At 43.0% G+C, this 16,337-nt stretch overlaps 1 protein-coding gene across 1 annotated transcript in view; it reads left to right on the top strand.

Moving 5' to 3' along the window:
- The window catches only part of LOC104950943 (histone-lysine N-methyltransferase 2D-like), a 36,680-nt gene that overhangs the window by 8,135 nt on the left and 12,208 nt on the right, over positions 1-16,337 (top strand). Inside the window, exons 3-6 of the mRNA XM_010777556.1 lie at positions 6,905-7,091; positions 8,864-9,301; positions 9,983-10,456; positions 13,696-13,848. Of these exons, the coding sequence (XP_010775858.1) occupies positions 6,905-7,091; positions 8,864-9,301; positions 9,983-10,456; positions 13,696-13,848 (1,252 nt within the window). The remainder of the gene's footprint in view (positions 1-6,904; positions 7,092-8,863; positions 9,302-9,982; positions 10,457-13,695; positions 13,849-16,337) is intronic.

The raw sequence follows: 16,337 nt of genomic DNA, 5'->3' as shown, positions 1-16,337 counted from the left end.
TTTGTTGTATCAATGCCAAAGGCGGCGAAAATCCGCACTCAACACAGTAGGGTGGTAGGTGAAGGAATAGCACTTGAACGCCTTTTTTGCCAACGGTCCGGGAACTCGGTCTCACACACAGCCAAAAAGTGAGCAAGTGACACTTTACTCATCTTTTGCTTCTCAAGCTCCATATTCGTAGTTCAGCTCGAGTTACAGCCTCTTCCTCCTCTTTCGATGCGTCAGCTCCATCCACGGCGTTTGTCACGGGTCGAAAAGAGAATGGATTTTCTCACCCACTGATTTGCCCAAGGTCTCCTCCCAAAATACTCTCCAAATTGGCTTCATGCAACCCCTCAAAATGTGCAGATGACCACGTCGTTGTATGAGTCCAGTTGCCGAGTCTGCCCCTCCCCCACAACATCTGCCAACGCTTTTGGGGAACATTTCCAGGAAGCCCGTTCAACATGGAACACCACAGCCGTCCAACTTTTTCCTGAATGCAGAGACCTGCATCGTAGCCAAAAGACATTGCCACTCTTTGCCCTCCAGAGATGCTGTTCAACACGGTTTATCCGCCGTCAAATGTATATCGGACAGATTAGCGGCCAACATTGCAACCCAGCTTCATGTCCTCCATTTCTGCGTTGACCAGGTGGCGCAGCGTTGATTTTCGGTGAGGAAGGGAGGAGATAACTTTCCTTGCGCAAATCACGATAAAGCGACGAGTTGAGGGACCTCCCTGCCCGGACAGCCACCGGACCTCAGAGTGCAGCAGCCAGCTGGGTTGGAAGTGACGCGCCCATCTCATTGCAGAGCGATTGAGGGAAGGGAGCGACGGGCATTGCGAGTGTTGGGAGCCCCGTGCTGGGATTTAATTAGAGTTGAGCGCCATTTTTTAACTGCTCAGTCCAGGACCGCGCGCATGCAGCCTCTTTTGGGCTGCATTCCTCCTTTGGGTCGCTCAAGGCCTGCGGGCGGATGGGATGCATGCAGTTGTTCGCTTACAGCCGGCAGGGCAACATCTTGGCAACCTTTTTTTACCAGACCGCTTTGTGGCTGACCTCTCATGCTCTTTGCAGGCCATCTGTACATATTCTCAACAGCGGCCCCACCATCAATTTTGTATTCTCCTGGCGTGGCAAACCATTCAAAGCCTTGAAGGATTTTTCTGCTGTTAGGTGCGCGCTGGCAGGGATGGGTGCACAAGCAACTAAAAACGTCCTCTCTGCGACACCACTCTTGAATATAGCGCACATATGTTCATCAGGCCTGAGCAAAAGGTGAGCGGCTCGGTAGACCTCGTCCAGGCTGAATTGATGGAAAGAAAGGGCTCTCGCGATCCGCGTCGAAGCCATCCTGTCCATTCACATTCATATGCCACATGTCTGCGATGGGTATTGTTCAGACATTGGGATCACATCTAGCTTGCAGCAGCCAGCTTTCTCCCATCATTACTGAACCATATCTTTAGCAGCCAGGGAGGAGGTAAACTTTTCACCGAATGTTGGTGACGGTTTACCTGCCTTAAGCTATCCAGTAACGCACTCCTGGTATTCGATGCCCTGTCTCGCGTATGCCTTTGTGTTATTCAAATGCGCCTGCCTAAATGTGCTTTCATGACAGTTTTCTTGCTGGATCTGCAAATTCCTTGAGCCTCCGGGTCAAACAAACTCCTGCTGGCTGTCACCGAAACATGAGGTGTTTCATTTTTTTTGAATATGACGCCCGGAGTTTTCCCTGGTTCTCATACTGCTCATTTAGCTAGCACCTCGTTGCAGGATAACGACACTGTGGCGCCAGTGGAAGTGTCATCGGAGGACCTTTTCCATTGAAAATCCTACTTCAGAATAATCATGGTCATACGTTCCTCCGTTTTTTTTTACAGACAGCTGTGTCTTCCTCTCTGACTTTAGGTGGACGTTCACTAAAAATCTATCCATATTTTGCCTTGCGTATACATTTAGCCAGTAGCCGTTGACTAGCTATATTTCACTTTTTCTCTTTATTTTTTTTCTGGCGGCCACGCCTCCCCTGGAAGCTCTCTGGCGCCCCCCGGGGAGGCGGCGCCTCACACTTTGAAAACCCCAGATTTAGAACACATGTTGTCAAACTCAAGGCCCGGGGCCAAATCAGGCCCTTTCGGTGGATTTAATTTCGGCCCGCCGATATTATTGCACGCACACCTTCACTCAATCCTTGAGGGTTTCCTCAGCTCAGAGCCTTGAGCCCCAAACATTGGATGAACTTGCACCCAAAATGAGTTGCCAAGTATTTGGCTTTGAGCTTGCATCACAGTGAGCAGGCACACTGAGTTTCAATGGATGTTTCCTTTTCTGCCCACTTTTTGTCTTGCGACAAGCAGGGCATGTTTTTGGTTTTTTTAAGCTTTTGGTTGGCCTGGTGGAAAAACTCTAATAAATCATTAAGAAATGACTCCGCCGGAAAAGCTGCAGATAGAGCTATAAGAACTAGTAGCTGCGCAACTGATGTATTTAATGTTTAATGTTGTTTTTATAGGCAATGAATTTAATAAGGCTTTGTTGAGTTCCAGTTTAATATGTGCATATAAGTCAATTTCAATAAGTTTTGCAAATTAAAACATTGAACCAGTCTGGGCCCTCCACTAGTACCAATTTTTTATTTTGGCCCCAACTTTGTATTTTGAGTTTGACACCCCTGATTTAGAAAAGATGTGAACATTGAAGTTTCTATTTTAGAAAAGCTGACACTGTAGTGCATCGCTGGTTTTAAAATTGATTTATAAGAGTCATGTTTTAAGATGTGCAATACTTAAAACGTTTATAAAGATCCTCTGAGTGTGTGTCATTAGTTAGCTGATAACATTTTAGGGATAAATACCTTGACATATTGGCTACAAGAGCTTGAATCAAACAAGCAACTTGTATTTGAAAGATGAACTCACATAGCAACAGTCGCACGTGGTATATAAGTGGTGTGGCTGAGTACTTTAAAGGGTTCATGAATAGAGGGGACTTGAATGTGAAATAAGAACAAGAAAATAAAAGTCTAAATGCATGAAAAAGCAGCAGAATATTTGAACTGAAAACTTTAGAACTAAAAGCATACGTCACCAATAATGTCTTAAATATGTGGAACATGTTATTAGTCTGCTGCTCTAATTATGTCAATTGGAGTTATGACATCATCGTGTTCCATGACACAGGTGTTTATATTTGAGCTAACGACGTGTCCAGAGATCAAAGGTTTCCATGGTGATCAGTGAGAGGAGAGCATTTTCATTGTTCTGAATGAGAGATAAAGCTCTTACATGTGAACGTTTTGTTGAAGAACCGTAACAGATATCGGTGAAATTTCAAAGCGTGAAGCATGTCAAGGAACTTGAGCATCTGAAGTGTACTTTTTGTGTACTTTCGGGTTAATAATGTGGCCTTTTTGGCAGATTAACTAAAGGTGTGCAGCTGCTGTGGTGGGGAAAGGTGAGGCTGAACTTACAATGGGGTTTAATGGAGACATGTTGAACGTTTTTGTCACTTCATGCCCTCATGAGGCATTTTGTTTAATTTTTTTGCTTAATTCTTTTTTATCTTTCAAGCTACGAGATGTTTTCCTACGTTTGTCTTGAAAAATTATGTCTCAGGAATGTAGGGTTTGGAAATTATGGCAGGTTTAAAAGAAAATATGAAGGCACAATTAAATCTGTCCTCCACTCTAGCTGTGACATCACGCACTCTAAAATCTGAAGAAGGCCTCTTTACCAAGGTCTGAACAATGTTTAATATCTCTAAAAGTAAGAATCAGATTTAAAAGTTGTGTTACACGAATAATGTCAGAAAGATGTGTAACATTTTGAAGTTGGAATGAGGTTTCTGAGTGAAAGTATGAAGGAGTAGTTAGCAGTTGAAGAAGGAGCATCGAGCAGTTGAAGTTGCATGAAGATTGTTGAAGTCTGAAGAGTTCTCCATTGACTTCAATATTAAAAATTTGATGAATTATGGGATGTATCTCTGGAATTATGAAAGTTATGAATGACAAAAGTCATATCCATTGATTCCCGACCGAGCTGAACGTTTTGATCTTTGAACAGAGTTTCTGCGATGTTCAATGTGGGAGAAGAAGTGGTGCAAAATAACTCGGCGGGAATAATAAAGAATGTCGTGCGTAGCATAACAGATAGTTGGAATGCTGTGTCAGCATTCCCACTAAATTAGTACTTTCCCTTACTTTTGGAATACCTCAAATGTATTGTTACATTGTAATAGTGCTAATAATCCCCTTTTCTTCTTTTTTTTAAAAAGTAATCTGATTACATATTTTTTCTTTAAATGGGGGGGAAATAGGACCCAAATGCAGAATGAGGAGGGAAGCAGGTTTCAAAATGGAACAAAAGGCGAGCTTTATTCACAAAAAGCTGAAAAAACAAGAATCCATGAATAGGTACAAGGCACGAGGTAGCATCCAAACAAAAAGGGACTGTGACCAACATGAAGGGAGACATGAACGACAAATAATGAACCAACACTGAACATAGGAAGAGACTAAATACAGGGAGGGGTAATCACGAGACGAGAAACAGCCGGGCAGGGGAGGAGAAACACAAGGGCGACAGGTGAACACAATCAGACAATTAGACACACCAGGGAAACTAACGACAAGGAGGACAGAACAGCAAAATAACCCCAAAGCTCACGGAGACTACAGTTCCCTTCTTTTTATATCCTCATTCTGTAATCCTGTTATATGTTACTCTTCATGCCTGGTGCCATGTCAAACTTCAGTTTAAGGAGTAGTGCTGCACATTTTTTCCTTTACATGGTAGTCTTAATTGATTGTACTTTTGACTCGAGATGTAAAAATATTAATGAGGTAACAAACAATTTACAACGCTCAAAGTTTGATTTATCTTCAGCAAGTAGTCCTTGTCTTGAGATAGGCACTATCACTATACACACTATATCTTAGTTTTTTAACTTGTTCTTCCTCTACATATGGACATTTTATCTGATCAATCACAGAAATGCAACGCTACAGAGGGCTGATATGATTGAAAGTAATATCACTATATTAAAGTATTATTCTGGTTTATTATTACTGGGATCTTTTTCTTTTTAGTTTTTCCATCTATCAGGAGCAAAATCGCTATTACAAAGTCAGACAGCAAGAAAAACCACCAGGTTGTAAACAAAACACAAGTTTAACTAGATAAACAACTTTATATTGGTGTAAAACAAAAGGTGAGTGCACCAGACAAATCAATATTTAAACATTAGTAATGTCAAGCTAATTTTATTTGAAATCTGTATTTTTTGTACGAAAGACAAATACAGTTATTGTGCACTAACCCTGGAATGCAATCACCATAGTTAACATCATTTCCATCATCATTATGGGTTGATCTTGCACACAAACTCATCAATGTGACCGTATATGATAAGAGACACACAGCTTTGTCCTTTGCTGTATCTGCCATAGTGTTTGTGTGTGTGGATGCATTAAAAGAGTTTTTTTGCGTAGGTTGTAATGAGACACACACGTCAAGCACTCGTGCCCGGACCTGTTCTGCAGACGGTCGCTAGTTTGATGACACCAGGCGAGTCTATCCTCACAAAGCTCTCCTCAGCCTTTTGATGGCCTGAGTGACAGGTAATGAGGAGGCCGTAGGGGAGGAAGAGGATGGTGGAGGAAGAAGGGCCCCCATCAGAGGCTCATGTCGGGCTGTTTCTACCTCACTTCTCCTTCTTTACATCACAAGAATGCAAATCTTTAAAGCCTCCAGATCTGAGAAAGGGACTCAGTGGAGATGGTGCAGGGATTTAAAAGTTGATCCTCCCTGTGTGAGTCACAGACAGTGACCCCACCTTCCTCCCTTTATTTCTCCCCTTCTCCTCTCCCTCTTTTTCTCTCTCCCTCTGGTCCCTCATTGTATTCAGACAGATGTATCTGTGCATTTTCTGTTTGTTTATATAGTGTGTTAAAAGGGTGAGGAGCTGAACTTTGTTTTGGATGAAGCCTAAATCCAAGTCAAATAAAGCGTGCGTCTATGGGCCATTTATTACAGCTGTTTGCTCTCTAAAGGCCACAGAGGGACTGAATGCTGTGCGCTCCACTCATTTTCACTGGTTGGCGTGCTGCCGGCAGCCGTCCTTTCCTCCACATTTCTAATATTGACCGTCCTGTATGCTTTTATCTCCCCTGTCCCGAAAGTGTACTCTAAAGAGTTTTATCACCCTTGAGATAATTTTCTGCCTCTTTTCTTTAAAAAGGAAGGACAGTGGTGTGATAGGAGAAAGCTAGAGGTACTGTGTGTGTTGAGGAAATAAAGGTGTGTGTGTGATCTGTTTTCACGACACAAGGGGGCAGTGGTGGCACCATGCATCATTTGAATTCTCCACCAACAGCAGCAGAGTTTCTCCATCGGGCTTTTATTTTGTAGTAGCATGGAACACAGATGTGTCTCAGAGGGACTTTTAGTTTGAATTCATAGTTTTTTTTGGATCAGAATTAATGTTTTAATATATAATATGAGAACAACAATAATTTGTATTGTAAAAACACTGCAAATATTTTTATTTTATATATGTTCCAAACAAAGTTAGTACAATCAAAGTGTCAAGGTCCTTCAATTTGGAAAAATATTAAAAGTTTTGACAATTAGTCAAATGTGTTTTCTTTTTCTCACGTCCAATGAGAGGGAAATATAATTTCAATGAGGATAATCTTTATGTTTTAAAGATTTTAAAAACATGATATTTATCCGTAATGTATATTTCAGATAATACAGTGATATTTTACTGTGAGCTATTTATTTACCTTTTTTACTTTAACGTTGTAGTATTTTCAAGGTATTCTTTAAATGTTTTAAATATTTATTAGTTTAATGGTTTGTTAATGTTTTTCTTGCCTACTTATTTGAATATTTTCTTCTCTAAATCTTCTCTTCCAGGCCCACGATCGTCCAAATGATCGTCCCTTAATGTGTCCTCGGTTTCTGTCTCACATGAAAGCTGGCCCCTCAGACCTCAGACCTCCTTGTTTCCTGAGTTCCAAGTCCAGACCACCGCCTCCATCCCAGGGGAGGAGGCTGAAAACACACATTCTCATTACAGCCCCGCGGACACAAGCGCTGGATGGTGAGGCTTATCAACAAACACCTGTTACTTTCACACCATCACAGCCACAACAGGAGGAGGGCTCTGCCTCCTTTGACTCCCCAGCTCTGCTCATTAACAAGTTTTCTCGCCTTTTCTTCCTCTCTTGGAGCAGTGGAGGTAGAGGCCACCAAGCTTGTCGTTAGCTCTTAATCTTTTCTCTGTGGTTGTGTTTGGTTAAGTGCAAATTTCCTCTCTGGCAAGGAAGTGCCCACAGCGCCGCCCTCCTGGTGCTCTGCTGCTGGGAGTGAAAGGCCCGGGGCTGGGGAGACCTGCCGCTCCTTTCAGAGTCCGGCCTCTGATGTGAAGGCATTTCTTCCCGGCACACACCTCAGCCCACAGCAGGGCCCTGCTTTCAACATGCTGGGGTGTGTGTGAGTGTGTGTATGGCAGAGGGGGGGGGGCATTTCTCAACACCAGGGTCTAATACTAATTATTCTGCCATATGGTGGTCGGCTCTCGCACAATCGCCCTTAAACCCGCTCCCTTAAGAAACGTGCTGGGCCCTACGCCTTGGCTTTGCACTCTGACACATGTCATTTACACACACACACACACACACACACACACACACACACACACACACACACACACACACACACACACACACACACACACACACACACACACACACACACACACACCCATTCACATACACTTGTGTGTGTAACAGATGGGAATGGCAGCGCATTGTAAGAGGAGGCAGTGCAGAAATGTGCTCTCCAATGTGTTCTCTTTATCCCCCTGTGCTGACTCCTCTTGGCGGCAGCCCCCAGGAAACAAGAGCAGATTGTCTGACACCCTCCAACCCCCCATCACACATACACCCTCTCAGTGGTCAATAAAAAAGTAGGAAGGGAGAGAAAGGAAGGGGTGTGACGAGGCAGAAGGGGAAGAATGGAGGAGGCGGCGGGGAAATGGGCGGCGCTGGTTGGAGTTGATGTTTGTGGAAGAGAATCTTAGAGGGATGAAAGGAGAGGTTCAGAAGAAGAAAGAGGAGTTGGAGAAGGGGAGATAATTATTATTTCAAGAACAGAGAAGGTTGTGCAAGGGCTTTAGAAATTAGTTATCTCTTTAGCACTCAAGATTATTAATCAAGTCATTGATTAGGTCACTTATCAAACAAAAACAATTGTTCTATGTTCTCATGCATTCAATGTTATACCCTTTCATTCAGTTTTTACTTCACTGACACTCCTCACAAACTTGTTCCCAAACAAAGTGTTTTAGGATAATAAGGACATGATATCCTGCACACAAACTTCCATGCCCTCAGGACTGATTGCTGTTGTGGATATGGAGTTTAGAAACAGCCAGCTGCTCCAGGGGGGTGATATCTCGCTGCCATTGTTAGCAGACCGACCCTCCCAGCAGGAAACAAACATTTACTCCAGCAGTGAGCAAAGTAGGAACGAGAGTGTCACAAGCAGACATGAAAAATGATCCACAACATCCGTCTTTGTTGAACAGCGAGAAGAGGCATGCTTTGATAATGCTCTGGGTCTAACACCAAAATCACTTGTAGGAAAGAATAGAAGTTATTGGCAAGCGAAGGTTGGAAAATAGTAATCTGATTTACACAGAAACACATACAAAGAAAAACAGGTCCACAAATTCGAAAAATAACATTAACAGAACAAAGATGCTCCAATTTAACAGAAATTGCTTTCATATTCTGGGATAGTCAACCAAGTTTAAGAGAGGTACTCTGAAATAAATAATACATATCTTTCATGTTTTTGTCTTCCTTAAAGGCTACTTCCATCTTAATCCAGACAGAAGAGGAAATCATGTGCAGATTACAGGAAGGCCCTCTTCTGTTGTTGTTCCCTCTCTTCCACTGCCTCCTACTCCACCATCATCCACCATCAATCCAACAACCCCCCTCAAACCCAACCTTCACCCTGACTTTGAGAGACAAGAGAGCAGGCCCAACTCTGTGCCAGCGTCTCCCTCCTACCCTCATCTTTCTCAGGAAGAACAAAATGAACATCAGCAGGAGGAGAGAGCGCCACAACCTGCTGTGGAGGAGTCAGACTGGAAGCTGCATCTTGGGCCTGCTGGACCTGAACTCTCCCCGCCTCCAGCTTCTACAACCTCACAAGGGTCTCTCTCAGATTTAAGTCGTCCACCGTCGAGTATGTTCAGCCGCAGCACCAACCTCGCCAGTGGCAGGAGCAGCTTCCTGTCTGGTAAATCTCCTATTGGTGGAAGTCGTTTTAGCTTTGGCTGTAACCTATGTAGCCATTAAAAGAACCCACGGAGAGGAAATATACATTTGTTACAGCAGAAAAGAGCCACACACAGCTTAATGTTAACTAAAGCATGCATCAAAAAAATATTAAAGATAAAAACTATTTAAAAATTACACAATTTACAGAATACACACAGACAATAAATAGAATAAAAGTAAATATAAGGAAGCTACTCAGTGGTGAGTAGGAGCTGCTGTAACAGGCTGCCAATCACCACTGGGCGCCAGAAGCTAAAAGAAAAGACAAAAAATACTTTTTCAGGATCTTAACACTTCTATTTTGAGTTTTGTATTTCAAATGAATTTCAGGTATGACTCAGTTAATCAGGAGTCCATTTCACAAAATAATATTTATGATTTATTGTACTATTTTGCGTCATAGAGGGTTCTATAGCATGCTTATGCACAGGTAGCGTTTGAAGTATGTTTTGATTGGTGACATGTTTCTAAATGATCAGGACAGGAAATGATTTCAAATCACAGCTTGCCTGATGAAAGTAAAGTGAAACTGGACCCTGAACTGATAATCAGGACTGCAGTTTTCCAAATGATTCTTGCATTAGTGACTTCAGGTTGAAAATGCTTTGTTAAATAATGTTCCTTTGTGGTTTCCGGGCAGATATCAGAGACTCTGATTCAGACGGGATCTTTTGCTCTCCGCCGCTCCATCCTCGTCCAGGGATAAAGACACCTTTGGCTTCACCCCCTCCAGCAGGATCCAACCTTTGCCAATCATCCACAAATGCTACAACCACCCCTCCGCTCTATAAACCTTTATTCGGCCATACGACACCCCTAACACCTCGCCCGAAGTCAGGTGACAGTCCTCAGTCAGATAAACCTCTGAGCAGGCGTGAAACTGCAAAAGCAGAGAATCTTCACCGAGATGCTTCCATAGATCCTGCTCTCCACCCTTCCTTGGAGTCTGATCATGGCTTCGTCCCCTTAACTTTCCCCTCTGCTACTTGGTCTTCGTGCCCGAGTCCACAGATGACCACCCCCCGCTCAGGGTCAGGACCAAAGCTGACCCCCTCCCCATCTCTGCTGGAGTCTAATCGCTGGCCTGTCCTGCCTCCAATCTCCCCTGTCAGAGGTGAGAAATGAGCTCTGCCACATATGGCTCTTTCACAGCCTCCTCCCTGCCAGGCGCTACCCTCCTGCCCATGTTCTTAGGGGCCCGATTATACTGAACATGGCTGGGCATCCACCCGCAGACAAAGAGGCTGAGCCAGACACAGAGAATTCAAAGCCTGCTTCCATAGTGAGGCGTTATGATGCTCCTGCCCCCATCAATACGTAGTGAAAGCATTGCTGTCAGCCTGTTTTTCCCACCTCCTCCCACCCCGTAATAAATAACGCAGAAAGCCTTTCTTTTTCTTCTAAATCAGCAATAGAAAGGAGGGCTTTTGATGAAAAGCTGGTACCGTTTGATTCCCCGTTCAAAGGCATGAGGCCCCAACAATAGAAGTCGGGGTGCCTACCTCGTGTGCCGCGGCTCCCCCGTGCCCTCGCTATTCTCTGGGCTATGAGAGGGAGACGTGTAGCCGATGGTCATAAATCCACACTGACCAACGCTCGCTGACGGCAGAACACTGCGGAGCGATGCCACAATAGAATACCTCTGCAGCTTTCCTGCGGACACTAATTTACCGTTCCCAATAGGGATAAAGGACGGGGCCACTGACATCTGACTCCTCCTGGAACTTTATGAAAGACAGCAAACAATGTGGAAATTGTGTAGGGATTTTCTCTTTTCTATCAGAGACATCTACTGTTCTCTGTGTGGTGCTGTGCTGCGGGGGGGCCCGTGCTGTATCGAAGCACGCTGTTCTCTTCATAGCACACACAGTGCGAGTGTCACTGGTTCATTTATTTCCCTGCAGATGGAGGCACCTCAGCTTAGTGTGGCCTCAATGTAGCAGCGTGTCAAGCTGAAAGGATTCTGGTTCACTACAACTTGGGTCTATTTTCATGGTTTTGCCAATCATTTCTAATTGTTATGATGACTCACTAAAGTTGGCTGAGGTTTCAGAACACAGCGAGAAAAAAGGCAAAGGCAAACTCTTTGCGGATACAGGAAACGACAAACACTTCTAGTGGCCCATAAGTGATTATAGGGAGTCCACACATTGTTTTTTGGGAAAAGCCTACTCATTGTATATTTGAAGGTCTCCTATTATACTGTTTTTCATCAATATATTATAGGTCTCAGATATATACAAAACATGTCTCTGAAGTGTTTGGCTCGAAACACCAAACAGATCATTGCAGCATCCCATAATCCCCTCTGTTTCAGCCCTGTTTCCAAAGTGCTGATTCTCTGTCTGTTACTNCCTTCTCTTATCAACAGTCAACACTGGTTAGATATTTTAACAATGAACACAATCGCCTTCTAACCTCAGCTTAATAAGATCAGATAAGAAATGCTTTATCCTCACTGAAAGGCAAATCCTCTGATGAACCTTTGAGGGAAAAGTACTGCGGTGTGAAAGCGCCTAATGGTGCTCTAGGAGGAGATTCAGGTGATAAGGTGGGGGGAGGGTTACCTTGGTTGGTGATTGGCTAATGGAAACACAAGCCAAAAAGTCGTTATGACATCATAAAGTGGCCAAAATCTGATCAGCTCACTTTCAGACAGGTTGTTATATAAATGGATCAGGACAAAAAGTGAGAGAATCTTTTTTCCTGAAACTTTCAGAGTCTCTTTACACAGAGGGGACACATGTTTATGTATAACAGACATGAAAAAGTGGATTCTGCATAATAGGTGACCTTTAAGGCCCAAGTTCTTCTTAATCAAAGTTTTGTAGAGGGATATTTGTGTTCAAGAACTGATTTTCTTAGAAATAAAGACCCCATGGAAAATTATTAAAAAAAAGCAGTAGATGAGGAAATTTCTGCACGATCAAATTGGATAATACATACTGTATATGGCTGATGGGAGTCTCATCGTCTCACTCAGCCCTTTTTGACCCCCAGCATGGTTTTTTAAGACCCCCTACCATGTACAGCGTGACCCTGGTCTGACCTGTTTTGAGCAACATCTCCAGAGTGTAACTGTCCTTGACAATGAAACGGGGCCCTGTCCTGGCCTGGCCTTTCCTCTCCACTCTGGTCCTTTTGGCCGCGGCACAGAGAAGGCCTTGTCTGCCTTTAACTCTGTCATATCAAACCCTCTGACCCCCCCATCGCCACCTTTAACCTCCCCGAAAAAACTCTCCCTGGCTTGGTGCAGCCTTCCTCATCTGCTGAGAATGACAGCTGAGTTGACAGCAGCAATATGCTTTGAAGTGTCAAGTCAAGTCCCGCCATTGTCTCCCTGAGTAGAGCACCGAGCCGCTCAAGTGCACAATAGTGCAGCGGTGTGTGTGTCGTTGTTCAGATACTTGACTGCGTGAGGGTGGTTCCATGTGTACATTTAAACTTGTCCATGTGGGCAGACACCGAGGAGCTGAGTTTGCCTTTTTTCATTTAGAGCCTCTGTATAAATTATCCTTTTGTCCGAGCCAAGCTGTTGTGCATTTCTAATGTGAGAAAAGCCCAGAAAAGCCTCTTTCAGGAGAAATACAAAACACACCACCCAGCGAAACAGTTTCTCTCACTAATCCTCTGATTTCTAAACCAGGCAAAACGTTTTTTGTTTTGATGGTTTAAAGGAGATAAGTAATTGCTGATTAGCCCGACAGTTTTAGCATTCCTTTGAGTGGTAATTTGAGTTTAGGTGAAGAGTTTGTGTTTCGTGAAGGTGAGCTCTGACTAAAGCGCTGTGCTACTTACCTGGCCTGGGGGCTGCACTCATGGAGGTCCTGGGCTTGTGTGTCCACTTGTCAGAGTGTAAAACCTGGAAGGGACAGCTTTAACTAAACCCACAACAACATGCAACCCAGATTTAAAATCTGATAGCTGCACCAGGAAACCTCCTCCAGGAGATTTGCTTTAGCTCTCTTCTTCTAACAAATCCTACATCCCTGAGATTTACTGAAATCATAACAATGGGATGGAAAAATATAAAGCAATGAGATTATGAATTAAGTGTAGTGAATCTTTTTTTTGTGTTATTGCTATCTTACTAATTAAAAAGGAAAAAGATAACCTTGAAGCATGTACATCTATTTATCTTATATAAGAAAGTATGTAATATTACTTCCTGAATTTCCCTTGTTGCTTTGTGCTGATAATTTCTCCCAGTTATTTTATTATTCATGCACCTTTTTGCTGTTTCCTATTATTTCCTAATGAAACAATCTGCTGTGTCCACATGTATCATTAAAGCTGCGTCTAACCCTCATCCTTGTGTTTTTCATCATGACTCATTCCTCCCACTGTGTGCAGGTCACTGTGGCTCAGCAGCGTCTCGCTACTCGGAGCTCAGCTGCAGTCAGTCTCATGCATTCGATGAACTGGAGGCCATCGCCCCTCGGTCCATTTCCTGTCATTCTCTGGACCTGCCCTCAGACTCATCCTGTAGCCCTTCATCTAACACAGGTACACACACACACACACACACACACACACGATTTAGATTTTCCAATACTTCTGTTTATAACAAAATGACATCAGCCTCAGTGGTATTTTTGTTAGTTGTGTCTTTTAGCCCTAATTAGCAAATGTTAGCGTGCGAAGATGCTACGCTATGGTGATTTTTATGGTAAACACTATACCTGTTTAACATCAGTTTGTTGCCGTTGTCATTGAGAGCACAAAGCCTGCTGACATTACTGTTAACCCTCCGGTATCACTGTGGACGTTTTTGTCTCGAATGACTAATTTGCGTAGTCCAATCGAATGATACCGGAGGGTTAAGCTCAAAGCACCTCACAAATTGCCAGCTAAGTGGAGTCTTAGTATTGTTTTCCATTATTATATCAATGGTTTTGACAAAAGAAATACAACACTTTCATAGAAGAAACATCTAAAAAAAAGCGTTTTACCAAAACTCCAAACCTACAAAGGTTTTTAATTTACAATGAGACAATACAGAGAATACCAGCAAATGATGAGATTTTTGCCATATCAATTCAATTATATATAAATTATACCTTTATCAAATCCATTGATTAATTGATTGATTGTTTAGGTTCATAATGTGAAATTCAAACCTCTTCATCATGAGATTAACATTATAAATATACTATTTTGTGGTTTAAATATATAATTAAACATATTGTGTACATTACATCAAAGCTCGAAAAGTTAGCTAGTGACTTTTTTTCTTCCAGGAGATGAATTATTCTGACAAAAGTCAAAAAAACAACATAAAGCGACTGATTGTCTGAGCTGCCAACATGGGGATGTAATCAATGTCTTAATGTTTTGCTGTTTGTTTGTTGCTGTTTCCATCTCTTTGTGGCTCCCAGTAAAGTCTCAATTAGACATGCCTTCTTCCTCTGACTTCTGCCGTGTTACAGACGGGGACGGGCTTATCTGAGCGCTCACTGTGTCCGCTCTTTGTGTCGGCCCATGTTGCCCAACAAAAGCAGAGTAAATGCAATGTGTGTGTGCATGCCTCTGAGAGATAGCGTGTGTATGTGTGTCCAGGAGGTGGTTCAGTGGGCTGCCGAGAGAGAAATCAGCCAATGAAGACCTCCTCCACCTCCCTCATAGCCCGCTAATCCCTGACAAGGTGTTTAACCTGCTTGCTTGACCCGAACCTCCGTCTGACCCCGACAACCTTTGCCCCGAGGATGTGGAGGGATCAGGGCGACTGCTGCCGTAGCAACCACAGGGCGATAACATCAATCCAAATGCTCTGCCCAGTGGAAGCTAATGCTATAGACTGATTCTTATCAGAGAATAATTTGCATTTATATGGAACAAGGCTGATTTAGAGCTCCACTGAGCAGGATTTTTATTGAAAAATACAGATATGTTATCAGCCAGTCACAAACTGGAAGAATAATAGTTGATCCTCAAAAACATGATGGAGGGGACTGGCCCTCGTTTTAGATTGCAGAAAAAGGACAATTTAGTTTAAAGCTGCAGAAGCACAGAGAGAAATAAAAACAGTGCGTTCATTGGAAGGTGCAGATACAAGAAGAAAACAAAACGTTTGTATGATTGCAAGAAGCTTCTTATTTTCTCTAGAAACACTTTTACTTTCTCACTGCCTGACATACAGCAAACCCATTTTATTGGTCAGTTTATTGGTCAAACTTTCTCTCATGTTGCATCTTTTCAAAGTATACAGCATTCGAACTACAAGTGTGACTTCCTGTCTGACTCCGAGTGGGTGGCAACAGTATGTCCAACACCTCGATCACAAGATTAGTTATTCGTTATCTGCCACTGTGTTCGTTAAGTGTCTTTCAATCTTGTGGTTTCTTTTGGCTAATGATGGGCTAATCACCGGCCTAACTGAAAGTGTGTGCCGCCACATTAAGTTACACCTGCAGTTATCCCCGGGATTTCCTCTTAACGACTCCTTCATTTATCAGTTCCTTTCTCTCACCTGAGGGATCACCTTACCAAGCGTCAGTCGTGTGTGTGTGTGTGTGTGTGTGTGTGTGTGTGTGTGTGTGTGTGTGTGTGTGTGTGTGTGTGTGTGTGTGTGTGTGTGTGTGTGTGTGTGTGTGTGTGTGTGTGTGTGTGTGAGAGCAGAGTGGACATGTTGCATACCACAGTGCAGCTCTGCAGGATTTAAAATAATATACTTATTGTGATTATTTTTGACTGATATTGCAATTGCGGTATGATTCACGATATCAGGGGGATTGATAATGGTTCTAATTTGATCCAAATTAACATTGAAAAATATATTTAAAAAATAGTTTGTTTTTCTATGTTTTGAATATTGCATTAGTACGCTCTAAATATTTAAAGCTAAATTACAATAGCTAGCAGAGTGGACATGTTGCAAGCCACAGACAAACTGAAAACGTCCTGTCTTAGAAGTTGTGTGTGTGTGTGTGTGTGTGTGTGTGTGTGTGTGTGTGTGTGTGTGTGTGTGTGTGTGTGTGTGTGTGTGTGTGTGTGGG

This window comes from Notothenia coriiceps, unplaced genomic scaffold (genome assembly GCF_000735185.1).
Source record: "Notothenia coriiceps isolate Sejong01 unplaced genomic scaffold, NC01 NC01_scaffold00000339, whole genome shotgun sequence".
Classification (NCBI taxonomy): domain Eukaryota; kingdom Metazoa; phylum Chordata; class Actinopteri; order Perciformes; family Nototheniidae; genus Notothenia; species Notothenia coriiceps.
Note: the sequence above shows the minus strand (reverse complement) of the source record. Positions and strands in the feature narration are given on the sequence as shown.